At 47.6% G+C, this 16,063-nt stretch overlaps 1 protein-coding gene across 1 annotated transcript in view; it reads left to right on the forward strand.

Annotated features, from left to right (window-relative positions):
• Positions 1-16,063, forward strand: part of LOC137651024 (ciliogenesis and planar polarity effector 2-like) — a 96,876-nt gene that overhangs the window by 16,307 nt on the left and 64,506 nt on the right. The window contains exon 2 of the mRNA XM_068384166.1: positions 1,997-2,086. Within this exon, the coding sequence (XP_068240267.1) occupies positions 1,999-2,086 (88 nt within the window). The 5' untranslated portion in view covers positions 1,997-1,998. The remainder of the gene's footprint in view (positions 1-1,996; positions 2,087-16,063) is intronic.

Consider the following 16,063-nt stretch of genomic DNA (forward strand, 5'->3'; position numbering starts at 1 on the left):
TTAAAGCTAAGTTTGCTCAACCTTAGAGATAATTGCAGCATCACACAATCAAAAACACGCTGGAAAGGAAAGAAAAGCAATTAAACCACAGAGATACTCCAGCCAGTGGAAGAATGTCTGTTCCCACAGACAGCTTGAATCAAAATGATTATTCGGTGAGCAAGCAGGGTGCCACGACGTCCCCTCTATAGACCGGTAACTACCAGCCCCCTGTTTACACCTTGTTATAAAAGTTTAATTGCCGAATACTCCAGCTTTGCTTGTATCTATCTTATGTAAAGAATAAAGGCTTGTAATAATGCTAAAACAAACCTGGTTATAAGTACAGAAAAGTGTAAGAGAAAAGTTATCAAGAGCATCATCTCCTTCTGACTTCGAAGCATGATGGATAGAGTGCAAGAACAATTGGCAGGTGAACCAATAGAGCTGACTCATGCTCATACTCATAAAGTCAGGGGAGTATGAGCTACACTAGCCTTTAAAAGGAATTTGTTACTGGGGCAAGTGATGGGTGCAGGGGTCGGAAACTTTAGACAACTTTCACAGCCTGTTACCCAGGGGAATGTCCTCCAATGCATTTTCCTTGGGACCTGTGGTAGTTACTCAGCAGGTTGTACTTCATACTTAGCTGTCTTGCAGGACAAGAAGCATTTTGTCTATGATAGCAGTTGTGGGATTAGACTATGATAAGGCTGAGAATGTTTGATCTTTTTTCTCTTTTCTTCCCTCCTTTGGGGTGCAGCCGACGACCTGTTATGTTGCTGTAATGGACACAGATTCAAATAAGCCAACACACCAAGCAATATTCTATGTAATTGGAAGTAGCAATTCTTTCATCCTCTTGGTGAGGAGGAGGATGGATTTAAATGTAAACCCATCACTATATTAGCTTAACATTCTGATGTTATATCCCATTAAGGAAATAGGTTCCTCCATTGACTGTCTGCCTACAGAAGCTCAATCTATCACCTAAACTCTTTCAGGGCAATAGATGTGGATGGAAGTTGGCACACCTGCGCCCATTTAAATCCGATTGTCTCGACATCCCAGGATTTTACTCCAGCCAGTTTGGTCATGGGAATTTAGTCCCTCCTAAGGATGTGTCTCATTAAAAGATGATGGTTTGCATTCGTGTAGGAATAGATCATAAATTTTAAAAATGATTTGGATTTTTCCTGACTACAAATATGAGTCCTTTAACTTAATTTCTTACCTCTTCTACCCTGCATTTCTTAGGTGAAGGTCAAAGTGGCTACTACAGTATTTAAGAAGGATTAATGTAAAGTCAGAACTGACACATCCAAAACTGATAGGTATACAAATGTCGAGTTCTTGAAGTTACACTTCCTGTTTCAGCCACCTCATAGGTCTTAGGCCTAATGTCATAATTGAGTGTATTGGTGACTTACAGGAGGGTGTGCCTTCCCTGGCCACCTGTCGGTAGTTATTAATACCTTGTTAAATTTTTAATGCTCATTTCAGCTTTAAAGGTTTAAAGGCCATTCATGAGTGGCAAAGACAAGTGAAAGTGACATTGCCCTAGCTAACAGGACAATGCCTTAGAGACTGACTATATATCCATATGATCAGCACCCAAGCCCCCTCTCCACCCAAGTTAGGACGAAGGGCCAGGCAATGGCTGCTGATCACTCAGCAGTTAGACATATAGGCTCCCCCCTTAGGTCACATGGATGGTTAAGTTGCAGACTCTACTAGAAAGTATCGAGTTTGAGCTGGACTCGAACCTTACTCTGGCAGATTGCTAGACTGGGACTTTTCCAGTAGACTTCGCTAAAGTTAGACTCCTTTTAAAGGACTAAGATTTGTATAGTTAGGAAAAATACAAATTACTAAAAGAATTGGTGATATTTTGTAAAAAGTATTACAGTATTGAAATAGGCATTGATAGCTTTCCAAACTTTAATCCTAGAATATTGTGTAGTCACTTAACTAAAATAATTGTCTTTGATTTGATTCTTTTTTTTTTTTATTACAGCCATGGCTCCAGAATGGGCAATTGGGGAAAGTAGTAAAGGTTATCAGCAAAAACTTCTCATTCCTGGAACAAATAAAAGGAAATTCTTTGGTAAGTTTATCGTTGATATGGAATACAGTACGCTGGTTTTACATATTTATTCCTATGCCTATACAAACTTTTCTTCCTTTACATTAGCGATATATCATCAGCAGCACTGGAACACCCTATAAATCATTGGCAAGGTAATTGGTTAATGACAGATTATTATTATTATTATTACTTGTTAAGCTACAACCCTACTTGGAAAACCAGGATGCTATAAGCCCAAGGGTTCCAACAAGAAAAAATAGCCCAATTATGAAAGTGAAAAAGAAATTAACCACAAGTAATGAAAAATTAAAGTAAAATATTTTAAGAACAGTAACAACACTAAAACAGATCTTTGACCAGAACGGGCACAGATGTGTAGTACCGTTGTGCTGTTCTCTCAATTGTCGAGTCTTTATCAACATTCGTTTGTGATAAGTGTTTGTTTGTTCCTATGCAAATTAAAATACTCTTTTTTCCTTTAATAGGATTTCAGAAACTGCTGTTGAAATTTAGAAGAAGGTGGTGGTAGTTACTGCCACTGAGTAACCACTTTGATTTCGGCTCCTCACCAGTGCGAATGTACTCACTACATCTTCACTGCCTGGCTTTTAATTTGTTTTGCATTTTCTTTTAGCGTGTTGTGGCTGTCTGCTAAAGAAGGTGATGAATGCAAGAGTTGATGGGAGAAGTACGAGAAGAAGGCCAAGGTTTGGGTGGATGGATGGAGTGAAGAAAGCTCTGGGTGATAGGAGGACAGATATGAGAGAGGCGAGAGAGTGTGCTAGAAATAGGAATGAATGTCGAGCGATTGTGATGCAGCTATGGTAGGCCCTGCTGCTTCCTCCGGTCGCCTTGGATGACTACGGAGGTAGCAGCAGTAGGGTATTCAGCATTATAAACCTTCATTTGTATCGTAACCTAAATACAAACCACGCTATTTACATAGGGTATTACTTTCGGCGTAGCTGAAATGACGAGCCATTAGATTTTAATGAGGGTTAAACTACCCCCGCGCTAGTTAGTACGGGGGTAGGGGAGGGTTAGCTAGCTACCCCTCCCCCCCCACACACTGGTGAGCTGCCTCTCTTCACTTTTGGCTCGGACGATGAACAGACGTCTCTGTCCTTTCCTCGCATGGCAGCCATTAATGTTTTGTCTTTACTTAATTACTTACTTTTCTTATACTTAATATATATGTAAACATTCTTATGTTTATGTATATATTTGAGTATAGAAATACAGTAAGTTTCCTTTTCAGTGTTTGTGCTGTGTGTGTGTGTAGGAAGTCCACTCAATTGTACGACAACATCTCCGTGTGGTTCCAGGCCCCCACGGTGACATTTCATGGGTCGCGATCTCTCCCTTGGTCCTTCGGTCTTCCCTTCGGCGGGTGCCATGGGGAATCGTCATCTCTGGACTTTATTTATTAATCTGTTTCTCCGCTGTTCCTCCTTCCCTAAGGGGAACTTGGTCTTTCAGCGTAGGGAACATGGGAGTTTAGTTTGACTACGGTCTCTCTCTCTCTCTTGAGGTCGTTCACCCTTTTATTACTACTACGTATTACGGTAGCTTCCTTGCCGTTACGGGTTGAGTTGCTACTCCGTTTATTTTGTCTCAATTATTTTTAATCAAATCTAATTGTATTTGTTAACTTTTCAGCTTCTGTGTAGAACGCTTCCCTTCGGGGTTCATTCGTTCTTACTATTAGTGAACATTCTTAGATGAATTACATAATTATAATTGTTATAATTCTGTTTTGTTACAGTTCTCCGCCTTCCCCCCCCCTTCCCGTGAGTGTCAGTAGGGGAGGAGGGCGCATTCCTGGTGCGTAATTCTTATGTTCTTTTCCCTCAGGGGTCCTCTTCGGAGTTCCCCCGTGGGAATTAATGTTAACTAATTGTTTTATTTTCAATATTTAACTTAGCCGGTGATTATAATAGCTGCAACTCTGTTGCTCGACAGAAAACTCTAAGGTAAAATTCGCCAGCGATCGCTACACAGGTTGCGGTTGTGCCCAACAGCGCCATCTGTCGTCCAGATACCCAGTACTCAATGTAAACAAAGAACTCAATTTTCTCTCTGTCGTGCTCCCGACAAGACGTGCTTATTCGCTGTTGCTAAACTGGATTTGTTTTCACAACTAATTGGTGAAGTACACTATTCTAGTTTTGAGCTTTCGCTATGCAGGTGTTTTATCTTCATCTTAAATCTTGAACTCGTTTTGGATAGATTTAATTATGGTGACAAAGAGAGTATGGACTTTCTTTCACTTTTAAATGGCCGACCCTTCCCTTAGCGGAAGTGTGTTTAGGCTTTTAGTAATTATATCACGTTATAGATTTTCCTCTATATATTTTATATCTCTCCGCCTTTATTAGGCCTCTTCGATTAACTTTCCATTTATTATAAACATATAAAAATAATTTTAATGTTTTGTTTATATAGACCTTTCCTGAGAGTAGGCAGTCCTAACTTGGAAACCGAAGTTAATCAACGTTGAGCCCTTTATATCGTAATTAGCTTTTAAAGAGCTAAGGATTTAAAACTTTTTAAATGTAATATTTTATGAAAGAATTTCTTTGATAGTCTTCGTACTGTTTTCAAAGATGAACTAACGTTTAGTTTATTTATGCTACGCAGTTGTTGACGTTCAGGACGTTCAACATGCGCTCTATTGTTACGATAGAGAGAGAGTGTATCACGGTTTCACTTTGCATTAAGAGTAAATCGATTCTGACGTTTTGTTCATTCTTTCTTAGCTTAAATGTTTTAAATTCTATTTTAAAGGAACTTTTTATTTGGAAAACCTTTCAGTTTTTTCCTTTAGTCAAATAACATGTTTTTTTGACGAAATATAATTGGGCTCTTCTCTTAGGTGCGAAATCAAGAGAGAAAGAGAGAGAGAGATAGAGACGGAGGGAGAGAGAGGAGAGAAAACGTTCCGTTCAAGCGGGTAACGTTGTTTTCGAGTTACTCTCGTCCCTAGTCGCTGTACGGGGAGGAAGGATAAAACGTTTTAGTTTTTTATTCTCGTCCCCAGGCTATGTGCAGTGAGAGATTGAAAACGTAGTTATATGAACTAGTGTTTAGTCTCTTTCCCAGCCACTGATTTTTTTTTATCTTTAATTATGTTTTCTGTTTTTTGCTGGTATTAATGAGCTTGCATTATACGACTGATTTCGCAATTACTACCTTTTAATGAAGGGTAGAATTGCGTGTTTCAGGTAGAAATCAGTAAAAATTTCAGTGAAATAAGTGCAAAACAGAAAATCGAAGTGATAAAGTGATATGCGCAAAGTGTTACAGTGTTGCGTTCGAGGGTTCGTCTGTTCGTGCCTGTCGTTCACCTAGTCCGGGACCTCTTACATGCTCCCAAGCCCAGGGGAGAAGTAATGTCAAACGACTTAAAGGTTCGAGAGGCCTTGACCAACGAACAGACGTTTTCCCTCTATGGTATCGGGTGTATCTTACCAAGATCTCCCCTACCATAAGACGAGAGAGACGTTGTTTCTCCTCGTCATCCGAAGGCTTTTCGCATAAGAAACCTGTCACAAGGTTTCGAAGCCCTTAAGCGAAAGTCAGTCCTTTCAGGACAGGTCCAGCGTCCTGGTTACAACCATTAGGACAGCTCTGACCCTATGCAGTCATCGGATAACTGCTTGCCGCCTAACAAAAGCGTAACACAGACTCCGAGAGTCTTTTTTTGTAGGCAAAGTGTTGCGGTCACAGACGTTACTCTCGTCTCTTACCACAACCATTTCCGTTGATCCTTAATGGGTTGTATGGCAAGACATGCAGTATATGCTTGCCTCCCTTATGGAAGACTATTCTGCCAATTAGTCCGTTGCGTCTAGCCGTTTATCTCATCGATATCCTGGCTTTCAGCCAACCTAACGTTCCTTTGTGCTTACTGTTGACGTTGGCGTAGCTTAGTCACGTCAGTCAGGTTGTTTAGAACCACACTCGATGCGGTCTCGTGTGGTTTTTCAGCCGCATTTGGACGTTAGGCCACTTGCTGATGCTCCTGTTGACGTTCAAGACGTTCACTAACAATCGGAGTTGACTTGTTTTGACGCTGTGCGTCAACCTCCGCATTCTAGAGTTGTTTTGACTGCTCAGTCTAGGCAGTCAAAGCAGTCTCGAGTGGACGCTGTGCGTCCTCACGCACCTGTTGTGGTTGACAGTTCAGTTGTTGACAGTTCACAGACTGTCAAGCAGTTACATGACGTTGCGTTCTGGTCCGCTACTAATGCACCAGTGAGTGTGGACTCTGCTTGTAAAGCATTGCCACCACGGTAGGTCTCTCCCTTGCTTGAGACTCAGCTTTTATCGGACAAGGTTCCTGTAGATGAGGAAGTTGCTGTTCCCCCTCCTACTAATATTCCCTTGAGGACTCTGTCAGATGGAGAGGAGCCTAAAGCTGCTTAGCCTCCTATGGACTTTAATTAAATCATGATGATTTTTTTAAGGATCTTTGTCCGGATCTTTTTGTAACTGCTGCTCCTCGTTCGCCTAAACGTCAGAGCTTACACTAGGCCTAGCTACTTCGAAGCCGTTGTTTTTAAGCTAGTGCTCTCTCGCTCTCCTAGAGAGCTTTACGTTGGCTAGACGACTGGTTTTTCACCAGGAGGAGTTTGGGGGATACAGCCTTTGCTTTCCCTTCTTTTAAACTGGTTTATAGAGCGAGAGTCTGATATGACACGAGAGAAGTTCTCGGCTTGGGAGTTCATGCCTCTGCCCAGATAGACTTCTCAATTCTCGTAGACTCTCCCTGGCGCCTGGCCAGGAGACGCTCCAAGTTGTTTACAGGTCAACTTCACAGCTGTTTTCGAGCCTTTGAAGTTTTGCTGTACAATTATGTCACGCATAACAAGGCTTTCAGGGATGGTAAACGGTACCGCCTCAGTCGCTAACCCCGTCTGTTGCCACACCTGCTCCCGTAGACCCTAAATGGGCTTTGCTGCAAGACATGCAGTCCAAGCTTGCGTCCTTGATAGAGGACTTTAATGCGGAGAAGGTTGCTACCGAACCTTCTGGCCAACAACCTTCCAACCGGTCGGTTGTGCGCCCTGTTGACGCTGAGGTAACCTACTCGCGTCTGCCAGTTGAGGTGGTTCCTCCACCGATGCAACCCAGTGTGGGTTGCCAGCCGCACGTTGACGTTAAGCGACGCTCGGAGGTGGTTGTTGACGTTCAGGACGTTCAACGACCAGCAGAGGTGACTTGTTTTGACGCAGTGCGTCAACCTCAGCAACCCGGTAGGGTGTTGACTGCACAACCCAGACGGTCTAGACAGTCTCGGGTTGACGCTGTACTTCCTCTCGCACCCATGGTTGTTGACAGTTCACAGACTGTGCAGCAGTTCCATGATATTGCGTCCGGCTCCGTCACGCATCCACCAGTGCGACCGGACTCAGCGAGCCAGACGTTGCCCACTCCGTTGCCGTTTCCTCATCAGTTTTCGGATGAGGAACCCTCTGATGAGGACGTTGCTGAACAACAAGACGATCAGCCCCCAGAATAGATCAAGCCCTGCTATCCATCCAGAAGATGCTGAAGAAGGAACGCTGCTCAGTCAGGCTGTGGATGAGTCTGGTAGGGACGCTGTCATCCGTGGAACAATTTGTGTCACTAGGAAGACTACACCTCCGTCCTCTTCAATACCATCTAGCTTTTCACTGGAAAAAGGACAAGACGCTAGAAGCGGTCTCGATCCCGGTTTCCGAAAAGATAAAGTCTTGTCTGACTTGGTGGAAGGACAATATCAACCTAAGAGAGGGTCTTCCCCTGGCTGTTCAGACTCCCAACCACGTTCTCTTCTCGGACGCATCGGACGTGGGCTGGGGCGCGACACTAGACGGTCGGGAATGCTCAGGACTGTGGAACTCGAGTCAGAGGAGCATGCATATCAACTGCAAGGAGCTGTTGGCAGTACATCTGGCCTTGAAAAGCTTCAAGTCTCTCCTTCGAGGCAAAGTGGTGGAAGTTAACTCGGACATCACCACGGCCTTGGCGTACATCTCCAAACAAGGAGGTACCCACTCACTGACGTTGTACGAGATCACAAGGGACCTGCTCATCTGGTCAAAAGGTCAAGACATCTCCCTAGTAACGAGGTTCATCCAAGGCGACTTGAACGTCATAGCAGATTGTCTCAGTCGGAAAGGGCAAGTAATTCCAACCGAATGGACCCTCCACAAGGATGTGTGCAAGAGACTTTTGGCCACTTGGGGTAAAACCATCCATAGATCTCTTTGCAACCTCGCTGACCAAGAGGCTTCCAATCTATTGCTCTCCAGTCCCGGATCCAGCAGCAATACATATAGATGCTTTCCTCCTAGCTTGGTCACATCTGGATCTCTACGCATTCCCACCGTTCAAGATTGTCAACAAGGTACTGCAGAAGTTCGCCTCTCACGAAGGGACAAGGTTGACGTTAGTTGCTTCCCTCTGGCCCGCGAGAGAATGGTTCACCGAGATATTTCGATGGTTAGAAGACGTTCCCAGTAGTCTTCCTCTAAGGGTAGACCTTCTACGTCAGCCACACGTAAAGAAGGTACGCCAAAGCCTCCACGCTCTTCGTCTGACTTCCTTCAGACTATCGAAAGACTCTCGAGAGCTAGAGGCTTTTCGAAGGAAGCAGCCAGTACGATTGCTAGAGCAAGGAGAGCTTCTTCCATTAGAGTCTACCAATCGAAGTGGGAAGTCTTCCGAGACTGGTGCAAGTCAGTTTCTGTTTCCTCGACCAGTACCTCTGTAGCTCAAATAGCTGTTTTTCTCTTATACCTGAGAAAAGGACGATCCCTTTCAGCTCCCACTATCAAGGGCTACAGAAGCATGTTGGCATCGGTCTTCCGGCATAGAGGCTTAGATCTTTCCAAACGTAAAGATCTGCAAGACCTCCTTAAGTCTTTTGAGACCACCAAGGAGCGTCGTTTGGCTACCCCTGGATGGAATTTAGACATGGTACTAAGATTCTTCATATCAGACAGGTTGGAGCCGTTACAATCAGCCTCCCTGAAAGATCTCACTCTTAAGACTCTTTTCCTGGTATGTTTAGCCTCGGCTAAAAGAGTCAGTGAGATTCATGCCTTCAGCAAGAACATAGGATTTTCGTCAGAAAAAGCCACTTGTTCGCTACAACTTGGTTTTCTAGCCAAAAATGAGCTGCCTTCTCGGCCTTGGCCTAAATCTTTCGATATCCCCAGCTTATCGGAGATCGTAGGCAATGAACTAGAAAGAGTCTTATGCCCTGTTAGAGCTCTTAAGTTCTATTTAAAGCGTACTAAACCTTTACAAGGCCAATCTGAAGCTTTATGGTGTTCAGTTAAGAAACCATCCTTGCCTTTGTCAAAGAATGCTTGGTCAGACTTTATCAGATTGTTAATACGAGAAGCTCATTCACATCTGAGTGAGGAAGACCGAACTTTGCTTAAGGTGAAGACGCACGAAGTTAGAGCTGTAACAACTTCCGTGGCCTTTAAGCAAAATATATCTCTGCAAAGTATAATGGACGCAACCTATTGGAGAAGCAAGTCAGTGTTCGCGTCATTTTACTTGAAAGATGTCCAGTCTCTTTACAAGAACTGCTACACACTGGGACCATTCGTAGCAGCGAGTGCAGTAGTGGGTGAGGGCTCAACCACTACAATTCCCTAATTCCATAACCTTTTTAATCTTTCTCTTGAAATGTTTTTATTATTGTTTTTGGGTTGTCCGGAAGGCTAAGAAGACTTTCGCATCCTGGTTGATTTGGCGGGTGGTCAAAGTCATTTCTTGAGAAGCGCCTAGATTAGGGGTTTTGATGAGGTCCTGTTGTATGGGTTGCAACCCTTGATACTTCAGATCCTAGGGGTCGATCAGTATCCTAAGAGGATCGCGAGGCTCCGTAAGGAAGACGTACTTAAAAAGGCAGAGTAATTGTTCAAGTCGACTTCCTTACCAGGTACCTATTTATTTTGTTTTTGTTATTTTGATAACTTCTAAAATGAAATAAAAATTCTTAGCTCATAATAATGTAAACATATTTTGCTGGTCTCTACCCACCCCCCTGGGTGTGAATCAGCTATTATAATCACCGGCTAAGTTAAATATTGAAAAATGTTATTTTGATAATAAAATAAATTTTTGAATATACTTACCCGGTGATTATAAATTAAAGGACCCTCCCTTCCTCCCCAATAGAGACGCAGTGGGACGAGGAGAAAATTGAGTTCTTTGTTTACATTGAGTACTGGGTATCTGGACGACAGATGGCGCTGTTGGGCACACCCGCAACCTGTGTAGCGATCGCTGGCGAATTTTACCTTAGAGTTTTCTGTCGAGCAACAGAGTTGCAGCTATTATAATCACCGGGTAAGTATATTCAAAAATTTATTTTATTATAAAAATAACATTTTTCACAGTTAACTATCTAGTTTTTCGTTTGCCTATTGTACCAATGAAGCAGAGCTGTCCTGTTGGGGCCTGGGGAGTCTGCTGTTGCCACCTCCTCTACAACTTCATCATGGGCGTGTTCCCTTCTCCTAGAAGTTCTCCCGTGACAACTGTCAGCTCCTTAGTTCATTTAGAACGCTATGGAGGTTCGCCTCCATGGGTGGGCAACTTCCCTTCCGAGGGAGGTTCCCTTCCCAGATATGAGATTTTTCCCCTTCAGGGGGGGCAACTTCTCTTACCTTTATATTTTCTGGTCCTCGGGCGGTTATGCTCTCGGTGCTGAGCGACCGCTTTTGTAACCATGCTCAAGGGGCTGAGCGGTTGCAAGGCCGGACCATGGAGTTCGTGCGATTTTGCTCTTGGTGCTGAGCGGTCGCACTTGCAGCTACGCTCAAGGGGCTGGGCAGCTGCAGGAGCTCCTCTTCGGAGGGTTGCTCTTTATGGTCAGCTTGCTGATCCAACTGGCCTTGGGGCGCCTTCATCAGTTCTTCCTGTCTCTTCTACGAAGTGTTCACCTCTCTCGTTCGCGAGAGAGGACACTCATAGAGACTCCTCTTCGGAGGACTCCCCTGCTGTTGTTGCTGAAGGCTCAGTTCCCCCTCCGAACATCCTTCGAGGGAGCAGCTGAGTCCAACGGTCTCTCCTGCGAGTGTCTCTCCCCCTCGGGGGAGTTCACTAACAGAGACTTCTCTTCGGAGGACTGTTGATGGTGCTCCTGTCCGTGGTCGTTTTAATCTTCAGCCGCAGATGATCCTCCTCGACGAGAACAGACCGTTGCAGCTGCTTCGCTACTCCTGTCGGCAGTTCGTTCGCGATCTCCGACACCTGCCGTAGATCTCCTGATCGCCAACTCTTCTGAGACCTCCTGTGCGGCTACGCGCCAGGTGCGCCTACGGTCTCCTGAACGCCCACGTTCACCTGCTCGCCAGCGCGCATCTGCGCCCCCCTTTCCTGATGTGCGCAATACGCGCCAACGTTCGCCCACGCGCCCACGATCTTCGGATCTGGGCGCAGGCAAGGAGTTTATTCCTTCGCCTCCTGGCCGACGATCTCTCTGGTTCTGCACCCTCGCCGATGTCGTCTGACGCGCATATCTTCTGGCCACGCAACTACGCTCCTACGATCTCCTGGTTCCTGCCTCGTCACGCGCAGTTCAAGAAGTTCCTTCGCTAGCGCACAGGCGCTCACAGGTTCTTCTGGAATCGCAGCGCCCTTCTGAAGTTTCGCGCCAAGCGCGGTTCTAGTTCCAGCGCGCCAACGCGCCAGCACGCTTCCACTTCACACCGCGCTGCCCAGGAGACACCTAAGCTAGTGCACGGGCGCTCACAGGCACCCCTGGGCTCTCCTTACGCGCCAGCGATCTCTTCCGCGCCCGCGCGATTCTTCGCCTGTGCGCAAGCGTTTTCAACGCGCCAACGCTTCAATCGTCGTAGGTTTCCTACGTGCCCACGCGTTAACTCTCCTGTTGGCGATCGGTTGCTACGCGCCAACGCGCCTTCGCCCGCCTACGATCCATCGCTCGCCAAGACGCGCCATCGCTCGCTAAGACGCGGCATCGCTCGTCAGCGTGCCATCGCTCGCTTACGCGACATCGGTCTCCCGGTCGCCTGCGCTCGCCCTTACGACCGCACACCCACGAGCCCACGCGCCCACGCCCATGCGCTCCCATGTTCGCCTGCGCACGAACCAACGGTTTTCCATCGCGCGAGCGCCAGTGCGATTCCCGCCAGTGAGCCATCGCTCGCCAACGCACCATCGCTCGCCAACGCACCATCGCTCGCCTACGCACCATCGGTCTCCCGACTGCCAGCGCTCGCCCTCACCTGCGCGCCCACGTGCACTTTCGCCTGCGTGCACTTTCGCCTGCGCGCACTTTCGCCTGCGCGCACTTTCGCTTGCGAGCTCTTGCGCCCACGCGCCTGCGCGCGCAGGTGCACCCACGTTCGGCCGCACGCGAACGAACGATTTACCATCGCGCGAGCGCCAGGGCGATTTTGACCGCAATTCCCGTTGGTTTTTCGCAACACGGGCAACCTGGCGAGTCTTCTGGAGCGTGTACTTCCAGATCACGATCTTCACCCCGTAAATGCAGAGCATGGCACGTGCAAGAGCAGGAAGAATCTTCAAAGAGGTCTGGGCAACATTCTTCTTCTTTTCAGACAGGCACCATCATCTCTACTCCTCATGATCGTTCGATTCCCTTTCCCCCAGCGGGAGTTGCTGACACTGCGTCTGTCAGCCGTCAGCAGAGGAGGTACTTCGAGATCATGGGGGAACCTGGTTTAGCCCTTCCTCTCCACCATTCTGTGGAAGGGACTTACCAGGGAGTTTTTCTCTCGAGAAATTCTCCGCTCGGCAGGTGACTTTCTCGTCTTCGAAGATCTTAAGCCAGGAGAAAGCCGCAAAGTGTGCCTTGCGGGCCACTTCGTGGTTGGTCGTCTGGCTTGGATCTCTGGGCATCCTGTTGCGATCCGAGAATTTGTCCAAGGAGAGCTCCAGGAAGGCCATGGAAACTTTCCTCCTCTCGGGCACGAGCACCATCGTTTCCCGGCTCACCAAGTTTCGAACTTGTGGGCAAACTCGATGTTGAAGCATTGAGATGCAGTGACCGAGAGGTTCCTCTCGGAAGTCCCAACCATGGATGTCGGCAAGCTCAGACACTCTTCCACCCTTGGAAGACCTTGTTTTGAGCTCAAGGATGTGGAACGGACAGCTGAGAGGTGGAGAAAGTCGAATCACGATTCGCTCCTCCAAAGGCGCTTACATCCAGACCCTACAAGCCTCCAGCGCCTCAACAACAACAGCCTCGTCAGCCTAGGACATCGGAACCGGCCCTGGCAGTTAAGACAAGGTGTCTAAACAGCAGCCCCCTCCTGTCAGAGACAAGAAGGGCGGGAAGTCCTCCTGGGGAGGCAATAATCCTGTGGGAGCGGCCGAGGCCGCAAACGTTAGGATTAGCAACCCCCTGCTTGGTCCCCAGTAGGGGGATGCCTAAGGTTGCGCGCTCAGGTGGCAACAACTCGGGGCCGATTCCTGCACGATCTCTGTGATCAGTCAAATATATCGCGTCCCGTTCTTTACATCTCTACCTCCACTGACAGCGAATCCAGCGTCGCTGAGCTCCTGTGCCATGGGTTCGGCAAAGGGGCTAGCCCTTCGGGCAGGAATCGAGACCATGCTCTAGAAGTAGGCTCTCCAAAAGGTCATCGACGGCTCCCCCTCGGCTTCTTCAATCGACTCTTTCTTGTAAGAAAGCGTCGGAAGGCTGGAAACCTGTCTCGACCTCTCAGCTCCGAACAAGTTTGTCGAACAAACTTCGTTCAGCGTGGAACAGCAGAGTCAATCAGGCTTGTAGTTAGACCACAAGACTTCATGTGCACACTGGATCTGAAGGACGAGTACTTCCAGATCCCAAAATCCATCCGTCTTCCAGGAAGTACTTGAAATTCAGCCTAGACAACAAGTTATACCAGTTCAAGGTGCTGTGTTTCGATCTCTCCACAGCACCGCAGGTGTCCACCAGAATGTTCACCCTGTTATCTTCATGGCCACACAGGAGCGGCATCCGTCTCCTTCGCTTTCTGGAAGACTGGCTAACCCAGGCAGTCTCAGAATCGACCCTTCTTCGACACCGAGACGAGCTTCTGGGACTTTGCCAAGATCTAGGGATCATGGTAATTCTTGAGAAGCCTTCTCTGCTTCCATCTCAACAACTGGTATATCTAGGCATGATATTAGACTCCAATCTCCAAGCCTTCCCATCAGATAACAGGATAGCAAGGCTGAGGAGAGTCGCAAAACCTTTCCTCAGACGAGGAGAGCTTCCAGCCCAACCTTGGTTACGCCTCCTAGGTCTCCTTTCCTCCTTGGCCAGGCTAGTTCCAACGACCGCCTCAGGATGAGATCCCTGCTTCGGCGGCCTGAGTCCCGGTGGAATCAAGAGAACGATTCCCCGAACATTCTGGTCCCTTTTGGGACCTGCGGAACGAATGGACCTGCAGTGGTAGTTGAACTACGGGAACCTTTGCAAGGGAATGGATGTTCTCGTCCTTCCCCCGCATTTGATGCTGTTCTCGGACTCGTCAAAACAAGGTGGGGGGGGGGGGCACGTTCTGAATCAGGCCTATGGTCAGAACCAGAAGGGTTCCTCCACATCAATCTGCTAGGAATTAAGGCCGTATTCTGGCCCTTCAACACTCTCAACAGACCCTGGCGAGTCACTCCGTGAGCGACAACTTTCTCATCTTGCAGTAGTGATACTGAGATGAACCGAAGTCCACTCAATACCCTATTGGCTCGCTTCATTCCGGACAAAGGAATGTGCTCTCCGACAGTCTGAGCAGGGCCTCAGAGATAGAGAGTACCGAGTGGTCTTCGGCCCCCCTCCTGGTAGCCAACAAGTCCTGACCTTGTGGATCTGTTTGCGACAGCCTTGAATTTTCAAGCTGCTGCTGTACTACTCCCAGTCCCAGACCCCAAGGCACTCTGGCAAGATGCCTTCCTACACGGTGGGACAACATTGACGTCTACATCTTCCCACCGTTCTGTCTGTTGAGAAGGGGGCTCAACAAGACCAGACTATCGGTCAACCTGTCGATGACTGATAGCTCCGCTGCGGCGTCATGCAGAGGGGTTCCCGGATCTTCTGCATCTCCTGACGGAACTCCTGAGAGAGCTTCCCCCACGACACGAGCTACTCAAACAACCACACTGCAACATCTACCACAAGCCGTAGCATCGCTTCGGCTTCACGCCTGGAGACCATCCAGCATCTCCTCACAGAGAGAGGCGTTCCGCAAAAAGTTGCGGAGAGGATGTCTTGACACCTGCGAAAGTCATCCGCAGGGGTCTACCAGGCGAAGTGAAGAGTCTTCTGTGGTTGGTGTCGTGGGAGAGGTACCTCTCTCCTTGATGCCACTATTCCAGCATAGCGGAGTTATTGTATATCGGCGGGAGGAAATGCACCTTTCGCTCTCAGCGGTGGAAGCCTATCGCTCAGCCTTAAGCCTGGCCTTCAGGCTGAAAGGAATAGACATTTCCTCCTCGCTGGATCTTTCTTCGCTCATATGAAACTACGAACTTACCTGCCCCCAGTCGGAAGTGAGACCTCCTCCATGGAACATGGTTCGGGCTCTTAGGGCTCTTAAGAGATCTCCTTGCGAACCATTACGCCAGGCTTCTGATCGTCATCGGTCTTGGAAGACGGTGCTCCTGCTCGCTCTGGCCTCGGCCAAGCGTGTCAGCGAACTTCATGGTCTCTCGTACGACGTCGCCCATTCAAGAGGATAGGCGGAGGTAACGTTCAGGTTCGTCCCTGAGTTTGTTGCTAAGACTCAAAATCTTAGAGTCCCAGACCTTCGGTCGACTCCTTCAGGATTTCAAGTCTCCGATCTGTAACAGATGACCCAGACCTTCTCCTACTATGCCCAGTAAGGAGTCGGAGGGGTTATCTTAAAGAACAGCTGCATCCTCATGTGCAAACCCTGTTTGGGAGCACAGGGAGGACGGAGAGGAGGGTCATCAAGAATGCTTTTTCAGCCTGGACTCAAAGGGTCATCC

This window comes from Palaemon carinicauda, chromosome 1 (assembly GCF_036898095.1).
Source record: "Palaemon carinicauda isolate YSFRI2023 chromosome 1, ASM3689809v2, whole genome shotgun sequence".
In the NCBI taxonomy this organism is placed as follows: domain Eukaryota; kingdom Metazoa; phylum Arthropoda; class Malacostraca; order Decapoda; family Palaemonidae; genus Palaemon; species Palaemon carinicauda.